General features: G+C 43.5%; 1 protein-coding gene across 19 annotated transcripts in view; it reads left to right on the plus strand.

Annotated features, from left to right (window-relative positions):
- AAK1 (AP2 associated kinase 1) overlaps positions 1–17,015 on the plus strand; it is a 168,563-nt gene that overhangs the window by 83,788 nt on the left and 67,760 nt on the right. For all 19 annotated transcript variants that reach the window (XM_082356295.1, XM_082356298.1, XM_082356297.1 and 16 more), the window contains exons 4-8: positions 1,107–1,215; positions 2,704–2,846; positions 13,030–13,151; positions 14,508–14,589; positions 15,097–15,229. In XM_082356295.1, coding sequence (XP_082212421.1) covers positions 1,107–1,215; positions 2,704–2,846; positions 13,030–13,151; positions 14,508–14,589; positions 15,097–15,229 — 589 coding nt within the window. The remainder of the gene's footprint in view (positions 1–1,106; positions 1,216–2,703; positions 2,847–13,029; positions 13,152–14,507; positions 14,590–15,096; positions 15,230–17,015) is intronic.

Below are 17,015 nucleotides of genomic sequence, written 5' to 3' on the forward strand. Positions count from 1 at the left end.
CAACTACTGAGCCCATGCGCTCTAGGGCCCATGTGCTGCAACTACTGAGCCCGCGTGCTACAACTACCGAAGCCCGCGCACCTAGAGCCCATGCTCCGCAACAAGAGAAGCCACCACAATGAGAAGCCCGTGCACCGCAGCAAAGAGTTGCCCCTGCTCGCTGCAACTAGAGAAAGCCCGTGCGCAGCAACAAAGCCAAACGCAGCCAAAAATAAATAAATAAATAAATTTTTTAAAAAGATAAAATAAAACCTTACTTTGTGCATAAATCCCATTACCCAACTTGCTCAGTTTTTGCTCACTAATGACCTTAGATTTTGAACATCATCGTTACAAAGATTTGCCTCTATGGATGTTGAAATAACCAGACCGAGGGATGAGGCAACTTCCAGTGTCTAAATGGGTCCTGACACATGGGAGGTACTCAGTATGTATTTGTTGGAAAATTAATTCCACAAGCAGCTCTGAGAGATGCAGTTCCAACCGGAGAGCTGGAAGCATAACCCATCTTATATCCCAGTTGGTTGGCTTGAGAGGCTTAATTGTGAGCAAAATGCTTAGGTCTGGATGCCATTGTAGTCCCTTCAAAACTTTAAAAAGCGGTTATTCTTTTCATATATTTCCTAGAGGGAGAAAAACAGTATGAATAGTTTAAAAGTCAAGTTGAGTTCACTTGTGTTCCTACAACCAGGAAAAAAATCAGTTTCATTTTTCTGAATTAAAAATTCACATATTTAAATAGTTCATGCTGTCGCTCTCCTGTTAGCCCCTCTGCAGTGTTTCCGGAGATGGGAGTCTTTGCTTCTGGTTTATATGGAATGTTGATGCAGTGAGCAAGTAGGCACCATGTGTGCATTTGGTTCTAGAATTTAGTTCAGGAGAGCGTTGTGGTTTAGAAGGGTTGCAGAATTGCTACTGAAGAGCTGACCGTGAATCTCAGAGACCCGCGGAAACCTGCTCTTGACCCTGCTCCTTAGGCTTGTCTCTTATCACTGTTAGTGTTGTCTCTGTGTATTTAAGTTATCTGGGCTAATGGAAAAGCCTGGCTCGTCCTATCTCTACTGGTGTCTGTAACTGATAATTTATTTCTCAACTCTTCTTTACAGAGGGACCTGTCGGGGCACAAGAACATCGTGGGTTACATTGACTCCAGTATCAACAATGTGAGTAGCGGTGACGTGTGGGAAGTGCTCATTCTGATGGACTTCTGCAGGGGTAAGTATATGCGCCATACCTGAAGCTCTCATTTCTCTAACACTTTGATTGTCAAGGGTATGGGGTCATTTCAGTTAAGGTGCACTGTACCCTAACGTATGTTGTTCCGGTTTTAAAGATTGGAAAACAAAGAGGCTAAAAGCTACAGAGCCTTCTGTCACTTCTTGGTTATTCTTACAATGGCGAGTATCAGTGGCACAAATAATTCAGAGAGGTAGATAATACAAAACTCTACTTTTGTTAGGTTTGGGAAGGTTTGGTGCTTATATATGAATGCGAATGTATGAGAATGAGAATGAATGTGTTCTTTGTGATGCTTTAAAACAAATGATGAAGGCACATAATAAAGACCCAACTCCAGATAGACTAAGGGAACAATCCAGCTTCCCTCACTCATGTGTTCTCTTCTCCACCCACACCACCATCCTTGCATTAGGGGGTAAAAGAATCCTTTTCGTCTAATGGAAATGACCCTGCTCTTCTTGCTGGAGATCTGTGATTGCCAGGAAGGCTACATTCAAATGATGCTGCCATTAACAGTAGAGTCAAGTAGTTGAAAGCTCGGAGTTTCAAGTAGTATTTATCTTGGGAAACCCAGGCTGTAGCATGAATTTATTCCGAGTTGACTGCATTTCATACAGCTATTGTTTGGAGGTTTGGCTTTTTTGGTCTAAGCAGCTGTCACTTACATTCTTGGGTCATTGTCTCACTGTTTGGTGCCCAGTTTTGTAATCACCCTTAGTTCCACTAACACGTTCCTTGCCTTTACAGATATTGTCCATAAATTAAATATGTTAGTAATGCTTAAAATGTGATGTTAACCAATAATTTCAGCCTTCGCTGTAACAGCTGTTAACCTGATTTTGTAAAATACTACCACATTTGAACTTGACAGTTTGTCTCCTCCTGCTCCTTCCTTTTGGGACAGTAAAATGTTTAGAGACGAGGCAGTAGGAGAGTCCAGGGAGCTGGATAATTTTCTAAGCGAGGTCGTCAGTCTTTCGGTCCTGGAGATTAAATGTTGGTGTAGCATTTCTGCCGACCAGGCAGCAAGCAGTAAAGCCAGAGAGACCAAGCTGTTTCTAAAATACAGACTATCAAACTGCCTTCTTCCTCCTCCTGGGGTCTATTGTGCAATCTGATTCTTACTAAAAGATACAGCAGATTGAACCTGTGGCCTCGTCCAGTGCACAACAGGGACAGTATAACCAGGCAACTAGAGCCAGGACCATATTGTCAGTTCTGCTACTAATCTTGAAGACAGAATGAGGGCAGCTCACATCTGGGCTGCTTTATATAATGAAGAAACTGTTTTGACGCCGTAGAAAACAAGTCCCAGCCTGGGAATCAAGATACCGGGGTTTAGTCCTGGCTCAGCCAGTGATGGGCCGAGTCCAGGTTGCTCCTCTGTGGACAGCCTTTCATTCTCGTGGATAAGTGATGGGTCTGAATGTTTATAACCTTTCCTCTGCTCTGCACCTCTCTCAGGAGGCCAGGTGGTCAACCTGATGAACCAGCGCCTGCAAACAGGTTTTACAGAGAATGAAGTACTCCAGATATTTTGTGACACCTGTGAAGCTGTTGCCCGCCTGCATCAGTGCAAAACTCCTATTATCCACCGTGACCTGAAGGTAACAGATCACCATTAAGTGCATTCATTAAGTGCATTCTTATGGAGTATTTTCTATCTGCTCCAGGAATGGGGTAGATGTTATGGGGATGTGAGAAAAGCGTAAGACATGGTACCAGATTCTAAGCTTACGTTCTGCTTGGGGAGAGAAAGTACGAAGAAAAAAATAAATAGCAAAACAGTACAGTACAATACAGCTATCAATTTTATTAAGTAGCTTTCAGAAATTCTTTATAGGCTTCCCTGGTGGCACAGTGGTTAAGAATCCACCTGCCAATGAAGGGGACACAGGTTCGAGCCCTGGTCCGGGAAGATCCCACATGGCCACGGAGCAAATAAGCCCGTGCGCCACAACTACTGAGCCTGTGCTCTAGAGCCCGTGAGCCACAACTACTGAGCCTGCGTGCTGCAACTAATGAAGCCCACGCGTCTAGAGCCCGTGCTCCACAACAAGAGAAGGCACCACAATGAGAAGCCTGAGCATCGCAACAAAGAGTAGCCCCTGCTCGCTGCAACTAGAGAAAGCCCACGCGCAGCAACGAAGACCCAACGGCAGCCAAATAAATAAATAAATAAATAAATAAAACAAATTAAAAAAGAAAAAAAAGAAATTCTTTATAATCATCAAATGCCTGAACACATCTTTTTTGTTTTTCCTGCTAAACTCCCAAATTCACTTTTCCAGGGTCAGAAAAAGTAATATGCTAATTTGAAATTTATAAAACAGTGATGCTTGATCTTTAAAGTCTATTTCATACTTTGTAAAATCCATTAATTGGTGATTTTAAAAATTTGTCCTACTAATTACCATCCCCTTGCACCGGGCCTTTCGTACTGTAGTCACTTGACAATGTTGGTTGAATGGAATTGGCACCCAGTTAGGATTCACTAGCATCTCTGGAGCACTGACAGTGTGCCAGGTATTCTATTAGACACTTTATGTGCACTGTCTCTTGGGAGGGAGACATTCTTCTTTGCATTTTATGGTTGGGGAAACTCAGGAGCTGAGAGGCTATGTGATTTGACTAAGGTCATATAACTAGGAAGGAGCAGTACCAGAATTTGAATCCAGCTCTTCTGATTCTAAGTTACAATTTCTTTTCATTATACTTAGGTTTCGAGAAGCATGCTTTGTGGCTAATATTTGCATCACTGTCCCCTAGTGTGCTTGTTAAACGCAGGCTACTGGGTTCCCCACTGAATCTTTTGGGCTATAATTTTTGTGATGGTGCCAGGGAAGCCCAGGAGTTTTTATCTTAGGCACCCCAGGTGGTTTTTGTATATTCTAAAGTTTGAGGATCATAGCCGCATACTAGCATTTCTGTTCTGAGGGTGTTTTTTCGTTTATTTGTTTGTTTCTTTAATTAAGATACCATAAAATTCACTCTTTTAAAATGTACAATTTGGTGGATTTTAGTATATTTACAAGGCTGTGCAACCGTAACCACTGTCTAATTCCAGAAAATTTCATCATCCGCCCAAAAAAACCCTGTATTCATTAGGAGTCACTCCTCATTCTCCCCTTGTCCCAGCCCCTGGCAACCACTAATCTACTTTCTGTTGCTTATTCTGGACATTTCATCTAAATGGGCTTGTATAGTATGTGACCTCTTTCACAAGCAGAGCGTTTTCAAGGTTCATCTATGTTGTAGCGTATATCAGTACTTCATTCCTTTTTGTTATAACATTCCATTTTGTGGATATATCACATTTTGTTTATTCAGCAGTTGGTGGGCGTTTGAGTTGTTTCTACTTTGGCTATTATGAATAAGGCTACTATGAACATTCATATACTAGTTTTCATGTGGGCATATGTTTTCAGTTCGCTTGGGTACATACTTAGGAGTGGAATCGCTGGGTCATACGGTAACTCTAATTTTTTGAGGAACTGCCACACCGTTTTCCAAAGTGGCTGCACTATTTTACATCCCACCAGCAACATATGAGGTTTCCAGTTTCTTCACACTAACCTAACACTTATTATTGTCCTATTTTATTTTCCCGCCCTAGTGAGTGTGAAGGCTCCAAAAGCCTTAGACAGCCTTCTGCAGTGCACCTCTGCTCACAGTCAGCCCCTTTTCTGAGTGGAGCGAGGGTACATCTCAGTGAATATTATGAGCCTCACGTCGTACGAGTACATAGTTCTGTGGGGACAGGGCAGATACAACATGGTTCCCATGCTCATCACGTTAAAGTACTGGTGAGAGAATGTAAATGAAATATTTGGAATTGAAACCTAAATAAGTGAAATACAAAACTCTATAGAACAGAGTGATGAATGGAAGAGATTCAAGTGGCTTAATATGTGGTCAGATAGTGGCATCTGGCAATGGTGGTTGGAGCCTTCTGGAAAAGTAGGATTTTGAAGGACTGGTGGGATATGGGTGGTCACAGAGAGGATGAAGGGCATTTCAGGCAGAGAGCAGGGCCCGAGAACTGCCGAGAGAAGGGAACAAGAAGGCATTTGAAGATGAGGAGATAGGTGAGGGCTTGGTACCTGGCCAGTTACAGACCAGGCTAGAGTGACTGCAGGCCACTGCTCTAAGAATGTAATGACACTTTATTTTTTTTATTGAAATATAGTTGATTTACAATGTTGTATTAGTTTCAGGTGATGACAGTTTATTTCTGGTTGCCTTAACCATGAGTGCAGTTCTCGGGCATGTTAGCATGTATTTCAAAATAGGCAGTGGTACCAACATTTTAGGGCCTGACCTTTCTCCCTGCCACCTGCCTTGGAGCACAGTTCATGTGGGGCAAAGAAAAGGGGGAGAAGGGTGGCCCAGCTGCACCAGCACTGCTTCTGTGACCCGTATGAGCTCAGGTTTCTCCAGAGCCCCGTTCTCTCCCCAGGTCAGATGGGGTTCGATTTCCTATTGGAACTCAGATTCTATAGCACAGTAACTTGTACCGACTGAACTGTAAGCTCCGTGAGTGATGAGCGTCCTCCATGTTGCCAGATGCACAGGGCACATTCCTATCCCTGTCTCGTTCTCCTGCCTGTGGCGTTTGCCTCCTCTGTGACTGTCTCTTCCCATGACCCCTGTGCAGCGTGTTCTCCCGGGCCCCTCAGGCTCCTTGGTTGCCCCTCTTATCACTTAGCCTCAGAGCCTCAGCTTCCTCGTCTGTGAGGTGGAGACAACAGCGCCAGCCTTGTTAGGGTCAGGGTGAGGCTAAAGGAGAACATGCATGTCAGTGTGCAGGCACATCCTTGGCGTAGAAAGTCCTGAGCGGGCACCCAGGGAGATGAGAGCAAGGGAAGAGACCAGGAGGGCCATTGAGCATCCTTGTAGAGAGTGCTACTCCCATGTTAAACAAAATCTTCCTTTATTGTAGCTTTTTTCAACATTTGTTGGATTAAACGAGGCCTAAATGATAATCATTTCATACCTGTAAATAGCACCTGCCCAGTTTACCCATACCCAGCGTATTAGTGCTGCCGTGAGGTGGTGGAGAAGCGTCACCCATGATGGGAACCTGAGGCACAGAGCGCAGTGTCTTGCCTGGGGACATGGTCAGGGGTTGGTCTCAAGCAGCCAGAGCCTAGACTCTTCTTTCACTGCTCTGAACAGCCTGTGAGATGTCTCAGCAGAGAAACTCGGAGCAAACTGGAATCTGAGGGTAAGGCTGGGGCACAAGCGAGTGGCTGCCACGCTCTCTTCCTCAGCCCCTGCCCTTTGCCCCTCCGTCACCCGGGGCTGGGCACACAGTAATTGTGTTCAGTCAGTATTGAAGACCATCGGGTGTGCTGCTGGTTCGCCAGTAGTGGTTCAGGAGACTTTGTTTCCCTTTCTCCTTGACCTTGGAAATAAGGAGTGTAAATAGGGGCCCCTGGGAGGAGGCCTTGATTGTGATTGTTCTCGAGGAGTCCTGTTGCTGTTGATTTTAGTCGTTGACTCCCGGTTGCTTTACTGAAGCTTTCCCAAATTCTCCAAATCTTACACTCATTGCCCTCTGGATGCTTTTGTTAGCCTGTTAGATCCTGTTGACTTCTGCTACTGGGTGCCTGGTGGGCAGTCACATCGCCTGCTGCACCGCCAGCTTCCTAGGCAGGAGTGAAAAGTCCCCCTGTGCTTCCTGTTGGCCCTGACTCTGTCATTGCATCACAGGGCCTTGGCCGCTCTGAGCTCCCTGTCACGGCTCGAACCAGCCAGCACAGTCCTAGCAGTAGCCAGAGCCAAGAAGTTCTTCATTGTCCTCTTGGCCAGAGAACGTGCTGGGGTCTGGTCTCCCACTTGCTCCCCTGTGAGCGAGGTCTCCCTTGGCGACCAGGCGCCTCGGGAGTAGTCTGTGGGGTACAGGAGGGAGCACAGGCCAGGCCGGCTGTAGGGCCCCGTGTTGAGCCAGTGTCACCCTCTGCGGGGGCCAGCTTGGTCACACGCAGAACTGAGAAAGGGCCCTCTTGCCCTGCCTACCGCGTGTGTGGTCTTTCTTACAAGTTCCAGAGGGGAAATAAGCTGAAAGCGGTCCCTGTCCTTAAGCAGCTTATGTTCTAAAAATAACCATGACAGAAGTTCTTGTCTTTATTGAAAGTCTCTCCTCCAGTACATAGTTTTCACATTTTCATTATTTCCCCCACTGTTTAATTGCCGTCTCTCTGAAGAATGATAGAGGTCATTACTGCAGATCATGGGGGGTCGCAGACCTGGGACGGTCACGTAAGCCAGCCCTTTCTTTTTACCAACCGCGAAGCCTCTGCCCAGAAAGGCCGTGAGCTGCACAGTGAATTCAGTGATCAAACCAGAACAAAGGCCAAGGTTGTTTACTCTCAGTTTGGTTTCTGTTTGTTTGGTTTTGCTGTATTTTACCATGATGTTTGTCCTAACATTTAAGAAAGGGGAAGAAAGGGTTAAGACTTAATAAGTACATTCTAGATTGAAAAAGTCCTGAATGTCTCCTCAGTTGTCAGAAAAGAGGTGTAGATCTCATGAAGTACAATAGGATGAAGATTCTTGTCCTATTTTTGGAGTCACAGGTTGGAAAACCTGCATGCATCTAATCCTCCACAATTTCCAGTGGTAAAAAATTAAACTGTGGCTGAAATGCCTGGATGCCGTATCTGCTTGGAATATTGTCAAGATGAAGAGGTCAGGAGGAGGTGGCTTTCCAGACCTCTTAGCTCAAGCTGTGAGCAGAATTTGGGAGTGACAACTTTAATAACGCTCTTAGGCTGACAGGTTGGGGATAAGGTCAGCAATGTTAAACTCTCAATGAGCTGAAAGGTGGGCGGTTGAAAGTGATGGTAACCAGCGTCAGGCTGACTTCCTGAAGGGCTTGGCCAAAAACGAAGTCACCGTGCAGATTCTCTGAAGCTTCCAGAAGCTGGTGTATGAAGATCCAGTTGGTCCTCGACCTTCCTAAGCTCTTTGAATCCCTCTCGGCCCTGGTCATCTCACAGGTGGATGATGGTACCTGCCCTCATTGTTTCCTTTTCTCTCACATCAGTGCAGCAGGGGAGGGTGAAGTCCCAGCGGCGTGGCAGCCTGAGCCCGAATCCCGCCCTCACAGCCTTGTGACCTCAGGCATGTTAGGTAACTGGACTCTGTTCTCTCGTGTGTTAAGAGGGACAGCGGGGCTGTGTAAGAATTTTGTTAAATACTGTAGGTAGAAGTGTACATGGGGCAGGGTTGAGCCTATATTAAACTCTGTTAGTTGCTGATACCATTGTTGTTTATATCATCCTGCCCCTGTGCCTTCCTGTTCCTAGTTCCACTTATCTAAGTCCTGCACTTCCTCCAAGGCCCAGCATTATCTCGTCTCCTCATTCATAACAGTGCTAGCCCATGATATGTCCGGTCCCATGTTTTCAGTTTTCCGGTGCCCAGGATGGTGCTGCCCCAGCCACAAAGGCCTGCCTCTGTGCCTCAGACACCTCATGTGTGCTCCCACCTCTGCGCCTTTATGCTGGCCGCTCTCTACTGGGAATGCTTGTCCCCCACGTGGTCCATGGCTGCTCCCCTCATCAGGGTGACTGTGCTGTTTATAGTAGCATCCTTCTTTACTTTACATACATTTAATCTGCTGGGGTTTTTTTCCACAATATTTATCACTACCGGGCAGTTATGCTTATTATTATTATTTTTTTTTAAATCATCAACTGGACTCTAAGCTCCATGAGAGGGACTTCCCTGGTGGTCCAGTGGTTAAGACCCTGCGCTTCCACTGCAGGGGGCACGGGTTCGATCCCTGGTCAGCAAACTAAGATCCCGCAAGCCCTGCAGCATGGCCAGAAATAAAATAAAATTAAAATTAAAAAATAAAATAAAATAAGGGACCTCCTGGCGGTCCAGTGGTTAAGATTCCATGCTTCCACTGCAGGGGGCACAGGTTTGACCCCACATGCCATGCAATGTGGCCAAAAAAAAAAAAAACCCCGTAAGCTCCACAAGAGGATGAACTTTGATTTGTTCACAGCCTTGTTCCCAGAACCAAGAAAAGTACTTGGCACGTAATAGGAGGTAGTAGGAGTTCAAATGTATTTCTTTAATAAAGGAATGATAACAATACCTATCTTACGTGTGTATAGGGAGATTTACAGTTCATTCTCTTACTTGCTTCATAAGAACAGTGATAGAATTATTATCAGCTTTACTTTACAGATGAGAAACAAGCCCAAAGACGTTGGTCCAAGGCCAGACATCTAAAATAGTCCCTGAGGTCTTCTGAACCCCAGGTGCAGTGTGGTCGCCACATGTCATGCTCTGTGTTAAGTGTTTTGTTGATGATGGTGCTGGCGAAGATGCAGGCAGCAGCCAGCTGGAGCTCGGAGGTCTTCACTGGTGTTACACAGGGACGGATGGAGAGAGGGCGGAGCTTGCAGCTACTGCTAAAGTGGCTGCTGCCAAGGGATCTCACCTTCGTAATCTCAGCTGATCCTCCCAATAGACTTGCACGGTAACCAAAGCAGGGATTATGGTTCTTCTCTGCATTGATAGTTCTTTGATATTGCTCAGGCTTCCCCTACATTGATATCTCTGGCTCTCTTGTCTATTTTTGTACACACCCTTAATTTTTAACTGGTTTTCCTGTAAATATAGTTTTGTACAATGTTATCTTTGTGGGAGGGAGGGAGGCCAACTGGGGACCAGGTTAGATATAGTATAATTCCTGAGTTCCTGAGTCAGTCTGGAACTAACCAGAAATACAAACCTAGTTTTTAAGGTGGGCGGGGGGGAACAAAACCAAAAACCCCGATGTGCATCGTCTTTTATTCTGTCCTTTGTCTACTTAGTTTTCCTCCCTTCCCCAACAGTGATTTTGGTCCCTAGAACTACCTTGTTTGTGTTTTGATATGAATTCGCTTTTCAGTTTTCTAGATTGTACATTCCACCATTAGAAGGAGAGAATCTGATTCAGGAAGGGACTGCACACATACAACAGGAGAAACGTGGTTTCACAGGCGCCCTGTAGGATGTATGAGGCCAGCAAGGAAGATTGTTGCTGAGAGATACTGAATAAGGGATTTAGGGGTCCCGTATGTGTGTGAAATACTGGCCAGGTATTGTAGGGGACACATGGGCATAATATAATTACAGACCAGAGGCTGGCAGACTTCTCTGCAAAGGGCCAAAGAATAAATATTTTAGGCTTGTCAGCTATATAGGCTCTGTTTCAACTGCTTGACTCTGCTGTTGGAGCTTAAAAACAGCCATAGACTAGAGGGTAAGTAACCAGTGGGCATGGCTTGGTTTGGACAGAAGGTCTTTGTCAGCCCTTCCTAGCAGTGGTAAGTTCTGTAGATTTTTCTAGGGTGGCCATGGAAAGTTTCACTGAGGAGTTATGGCTTGAGCAAGGCCTTGAAGAATGGCTAGGAGTTGACTAGTGGAGGGAGCAATTGAATAAAAAGACAAACTAGTCAATATGGGGAATGCTTAGGAGACACTGAGCAAATCAACCTGACTAGTATTTAGACACTTGGTTCCTCATTGACTAGGTTCCTATTATAGGGACATTTATGAACATAAAGAACTAAGATACCCCTGGCCTTAAGCTTGTATCCAGTACATTGGGTGAGTGTAGTCATCCCTACCAGGGTAGGAGGATGGGGATGGGGGGCTTGAAGTAATTGTTCTGCTTCTAACCTGCTTCCTGCCCTGGCAGAAAGACAATTCCCTGTCCTTCTCTAGAGCTGGATTGCCTAGGTTCACTTCCTTCCTTAATCACCGTGAGCCTCACTTTCTCTGTCTGTATAACAGGGATTATTATTACATTGTTACTATGAGGATTGAATGAGATAATCCATGTAAAGTGCTGAGACAGTAGTACTTGTATTAGTAAAAGCTCAGTAAATGGTAGCAGTTCTTTTTATAACCTCTAAATTCGATTGGAAATATTAGTGTTGCCTTGTTGGAATTATTTTAGATTCCTAAAGTGAGTATACGTTCAGGATAGCTTGACTGTTTCACTTGGTGTACATAGATTAAACTCATGAGCATTATAAAAAGCTGTAGATGGTGGAAATATTTGCCTGACTCAGCCTTGTCTTTGGGGAACAAGTCTTCCCTAAGAATTCTTATTCACAAGAGCATATCCACGCAAGTTTATGGTCATAGTTCACACTGCCTGTGTGGCTAAAAATTCCAAGGTCAAAATTGTAAATTAAAGTGATTATAGGTTATTAGTGCCCCAGGTGCATAAGTGAATTATCTCTGGAAGAATAATAGACTTTAAACTCAGGCCTCCAAGGCTTCCCACAGATGAATTCCAAGGAACATGAGTCAACAACAACAATGACAAAGCCCCTCACAACAATACCATGAGTGACACTCAGTAGGAATAAGAAACAATAAACTACAGAGTCAGTTTGCAGCAAAAACTTTAGGTATTGGATTTAGTGGGTACAGACTATAAAATAAACATTTTTATAATATATAATTTTAGAAGAACTAAAAGAAAGTATAGAAACAAGAGACATCATAATTGACAAGATATTTTTAAAAGGACTAGTAGTAATAGTAGGGGCCTGGGTATTTGGTGGCTCCTATCTTATTTCTGACAGACTGATACACACACATACACACACACACACACACACACACACATACACATACACACACACAGGGTGTTGTATGCATTTCTCTTTTTTAGTTTATTCCATTTAACCAACGTTTTCTGTTCTAAGCACTATGTTAGGCATTGGTAGAGAAGACTACAAATATCTGTGCTTGTCCTTAAGGAGCTTATAGTCTACTCTACTCTTACCTTTGTTTTCCAAAGGTGATCAGTCTTTGGAAGGCTGAAGACAAAAGACAATGGAGACTACAGACTTACTGACCTAACAAGATTTTTTGGCTGCCATTTTACTGCCCACGCATAGCCAGGTCTGTCCTCCGGCATACCAGTCAGCTCAATTCACCTATACCAAAAATTAATACATCTTCAGTACAGTAGTGCCCACTGTTTTGGAGTTGTTACTTCTTTGGCAGTGTCCTTTGATACCAAGGATTTCACTAGGTTCTGGTCTTCAGAAGCTCCCTCCTACCCAGAACTCCTAACTCACTGCCCAAAGAATTCCTCTATAAAAATATAAGGATGGTACTTTAACAGGAGAACTGTGCATTTGCCCACAGGCCTTTAATCACTTTGAGAAGTAACTGAACTATAGCAAATATTTATTAATTCAGAAAATCCTAACCTATCGTAGTAAAGAAATTGATATATGTGTTTATAAGGCCCAAATGAAATCATTGACATCAGGAAGAACAGAGTACTGAAGGAACGTAGGGAAGGAGTGATATTTGTCTGAGTGGGGGCCTGAGGAAAGCTTCAAAGAAGAGGTGGCATTGGAACTGGAGTTTGAAAGATGAATGGGATTTTGATAGCTAGGTAAGGAGTTGGTGATCATCAGAAGCATCTTAGACTGAAAGAAAGGCAGGAATAAAGATACAGAGGCTTAAAAGTATAAGGACTATTTCTGCAGAGCTGAGAAATGTGACTAGAAATCTGGGAAAATGGGACTCTTGCTTCCCCACTGTGGAATTTCCTTTTTTTACCCTATTGCTGTGCATCTTTTTTTGTTCCACTTGGAATGACCCCTGTTGACATACTTAGAGGAGAATAACTTTCCTATGCACATTAATGAGATTATCAGAAATAAAGTATTTTATTTATGTGTATGCAAACCAAATTTTCAAACACATTACTAAACGATATCTTGGAATGGGCGGCTGGGCGATGTTTTTCAGGTTGAGAATATTCTCTTGCATGACCGAGGCCACTACGTCCTGTGTGACTTTGGAAGTGCTACCAACAAATTCCAGAATCCACAAACTGAAGGAGTCAATGCAGTAGAAGATGAGATTAAGAAGTAAGCTTTTCCTCCTTTCTTGGAATTTTATCCACTATCGGATCAGCAGTTTTACCTTCAGCTTATGATTGAGAAGGTCAGGGTGAGAAGACAATGGTGCTTGTCAGTTGCCCCTCGTCTCAGATCATCATGTTGGCAGTTGGGTTGTTGGATTTTAAGTGGAGGATGGGGAGGGGGTTCATGACCATTGAGCAGTGGAGTAAAATGAAGGAATCTTACAGCACTTTATCAATGGTCCTGTGGTCATTATACATAGATCTTTTGATTTACATCACATAGCCCTTAAAAAGGTGCACACACCTTAGAAGTACTGTGATGTTTTTAAGTGGGAGCACAACAGCTGTGACATTACCAGTCAGTCGGTTGTGCTTTTTACTGAAACCTAAATGGCTGTGTATTCCTTCCTGCTCATAAGGAGCTCACCTGCAGTCTAGTGGAATTAATGGTGCGTAGGGCTGTTAAAGTCTCTACAGATAGTGAATCACTGACTTCCACGAGAAAAAAAGCGTCTTTAGATTTGTGATTCCAGTAAGAACCTGACCCATTTTCCCCTGTTGTCCAGAGTGTTGGATTTTTCACAGGCACCAGCACTCACTATTACTGCTCATAAATCAGCAGTCTAGAGTGCACACATATCCTGATCCTCTCTCTCCTTTCCTGCTTCACCCCTGGCAACCAAGCCTGGGGCAGGAAGACTTACGGTCCAAGGCCCTGATGGGGACCTAAACCGCAGAGCCCTCTGGGCTCTAGAGACTCAAGCAGCGCCAATCACAGGCTTGGTAACACTAAGACTCTCACTTTGAAGATGAGCTTATCCTTCTCTTTTCTTGAGCCAGAGATAAGAGGAAAACTGTTGTTTCAGCCTTATGCTGGCAGCCAAGATCCGTCCACCTCCCAGCCTAGCCAGGGCCCACTTTCTCCTCCTGAGTGTTCCAGCCAGTGTTACATCTCTGTGTCGAGCCACATCTAAAGGGATTACTATTTTAAAAAAACAAATCAGCCAAATATACTATCAGACAAGAAGGATTTACAGGAGAAGATTTTGTTATTTGAGGAGCAAGAAAAGTTGCTTTTAGAGTTTATTTAATGCCTTAGTGTCTGCGTCCCCACCTGCTCTTAGATTGGAAGGACTGCAGCTAGAGGGCCGTGGGTGTGTGCCAAGGGCAGCTCTTCATTTCACCTGCACTAATATTCCATACTGTCTTCTCCAGGGTGCTCCCAGGGAACTAGACTCTCCTAATATATATGTGTATATATATATATATATATATTTTTTTTTTTTAAGTAATTCTGCTACCCCTGGTTTTTAATTATAGCATTGACATATTTAACAAAAAATGAATCTCTTGATTGTAGATACACAACGCTGTCCTATCGAGCACCAGAAATGGTCAACCTGTACAGTGGCAAAATCATCACTACGAAGGCAGACATTTGGGTAGGTGTCAACTAACCTATCCACACCTCAGATGTCAGCAGTCTTGGCCGTAAACTCCCAAGTTTAATGCAGACAGTGCCATAGCAAGAGTGGCCACTGTACCATATCATTGTCTACTTATCCCTCAGGGTTATTCTTGACTCGAGGTGATGAGCCACTGCTTCTTGAAGCATGTCAAAGGAAATTACTTTAGACCTCTGTGAAAGTTATTCAGGTGACCTGCCCATTATTTAGGTGGTTTTCACATATGTGTTACTGGTTCTTAAGAGCAAAACCAGCTGAATACTTGTTCTTTACTGGAGCACAATTTGGTAATGAGGATAGAAATAATATAACTTAGCAGATAAATAGTGATGTTGGGTTCTAAATTCAAGTTTCTAATGGGTTAATTGTACAGAGTGTTTAGATCTGCTGTAAATGTGGATGGTGCCAGTATCTCTCAGCAGACCCATTTGCAGTTATGATAAATAAATCACTAGTAGCAATCTGCTTTTTTTATTTTTTTAGGCTCTTGGATGTTTGTTGTATAAATTATGCTACTTCACTTTGCCATTTGGAGAGAGTCAAGTGGCAATTTGTGATGGAAACTTCACAATTCCTGATAACTCTCGATATTCCCAAGATATGCATTGCCTAATTAGTAAGTATTTCAAGTTTCTAGTTTCACATTTTTATTTCTAATCTCTAGGAATGGATCGGAGGATAAAGGGATTAGATCCCAGGAGTGATGAGTGGGATGCAAAAATAAAGAAATCAGTTGATAACTGTTGGTCACTCAAAGACCATGGTCCTATGGTGTCTAGTTAGAGCGGTGAGTCTTTTTGCCAGAAATCTAAACTTGGTTTCACACCTGGGCTGGCCACCCGAGCAGAAATCGTAACTGGGCTTTGAGCATTACAGTACTGCTCTGTTCTCTTGCGGTCTGTATGAAAGCCGTGGTACCAAAGGAGTCCAGCTGACTCATATCAAGCGATAAGAAATTCATCTTTGCAAAACTGGAAGCAACTCAAATTACAATGATTGCAATGCGTTGGCTGAAGTGAATACGTAATTAAGACTGTATAACTCTGTGGAACTAGGTTTTTTCCTCTCATTTAGGTTAATCACTGGATTTTGATAAAAAGCATTTAAACTCAATGCTTTAAAATGTTTTTAAGAGTCCCCACTCTTTTGTATCATCATAGTAGGCATATGTACTAATGTTCATTAACCAGATGGCAGAATAAGTAATCTCTGCTCAAACCCCTGTATTGGAATGCTAAAGAAACAGAGATTTTTATTATCTTTTTACTTTGGTCAAGATGTTTAGTATCCACATTTTAACAATCACAGATTGTAAATCCTGAGTAACGCACTTTGGGTCCTAGGTGGGGATACACTTGGAGAAAATAGAAGAAGCAAATGTGGTGCGGAGCATCTGACATTTGTTGAAGGCCTACTTGTACCTCATTTAATTCTTAAAACCCTATATAGCAGGGGTCCCCAACCCCCTGGGCCGCGGACCGGTACCGGTCCATGGCCTCTTAGGAACCCGGCCACACAGCAGGTGAGCGGCCGGCAAGCGAGCGAAGCTTCATCTGCCGCTCCCCGTCGCTCGCATTACAGCCTGAACCATTCCCTGCACCCCGCCCCCCGTCCATGGAAAAGTTGTCTTCCATGAAACCGGTCCCTGGTGCCAAAAAGGCTAGGGACCACTGCTATATAGTAAATATAATTATCCCTATTATACAAATGAGGAAACGGAGCCTCAGAAAGTATAGGTAACGTACCCAAGTTAACATAGTAGTAGCTTTTAAGTGACTACCCATTCCATTATACTAGTTTACACCAGTTTTATCAATCCACCTCTTCCGTTTATTAATACAAAAGCGGGGGCAGTATTTAAAGGAATGGAATATGGTGTTTAATGGTTGTTGGATGTTTTCAGAGGTAAAGCATTATATTGATATCTGTACTAAAATTGCAGCTATGTAAATGAGATTGCAAGGAAATATGGGAAAATGGCCAAATTTATTGCTAGAATGGTAGGATTTTTTGCTAAAAAAAAAAATTTTTTTTTTTTTTTTACTTTTGTGCAGCAAATTTGTATTACGAAAAACAGCTGTTTATGAATGTGTGTAATGTGGCATCTTTCCTAAACTCTGATCTGTTTCACTTTACAAACTGTTGGAAGAGTCCACTGTCACCCGAACTCACAGGTCTGAAAATGTATTTCTTGTTATCCCCCCCCCACACACACACATCCCCCTTTCACTCCCAGTACAAGGTTCCCCTCTCCTCTTTTCAGTTTCTATCAGTGGTGTCGCCATTCAAGCCCAGATGACTGAAATTTAAAGTTTTCTTTGGATCTGCCTAGCAAGACAGAATAGAGTCAGTCATTTCCTAAGCAGCATTAATGCTTTCTTTGAAGTTTCTCCTGTTTTCTT

This window comes from Balaenoptera borealis, assembly GCF_965194805.1.
Source record: "Balaenoptera borealis genome assembly, chromosome: 15".
Taxonomy (NCBI): domain Eukaryota; kingdom Metazoa; phylum Chordata; class Mammalia; order Artiodactyla; family Balaenopteridae; genus Balaenoptera; species Balaenoptera borealis.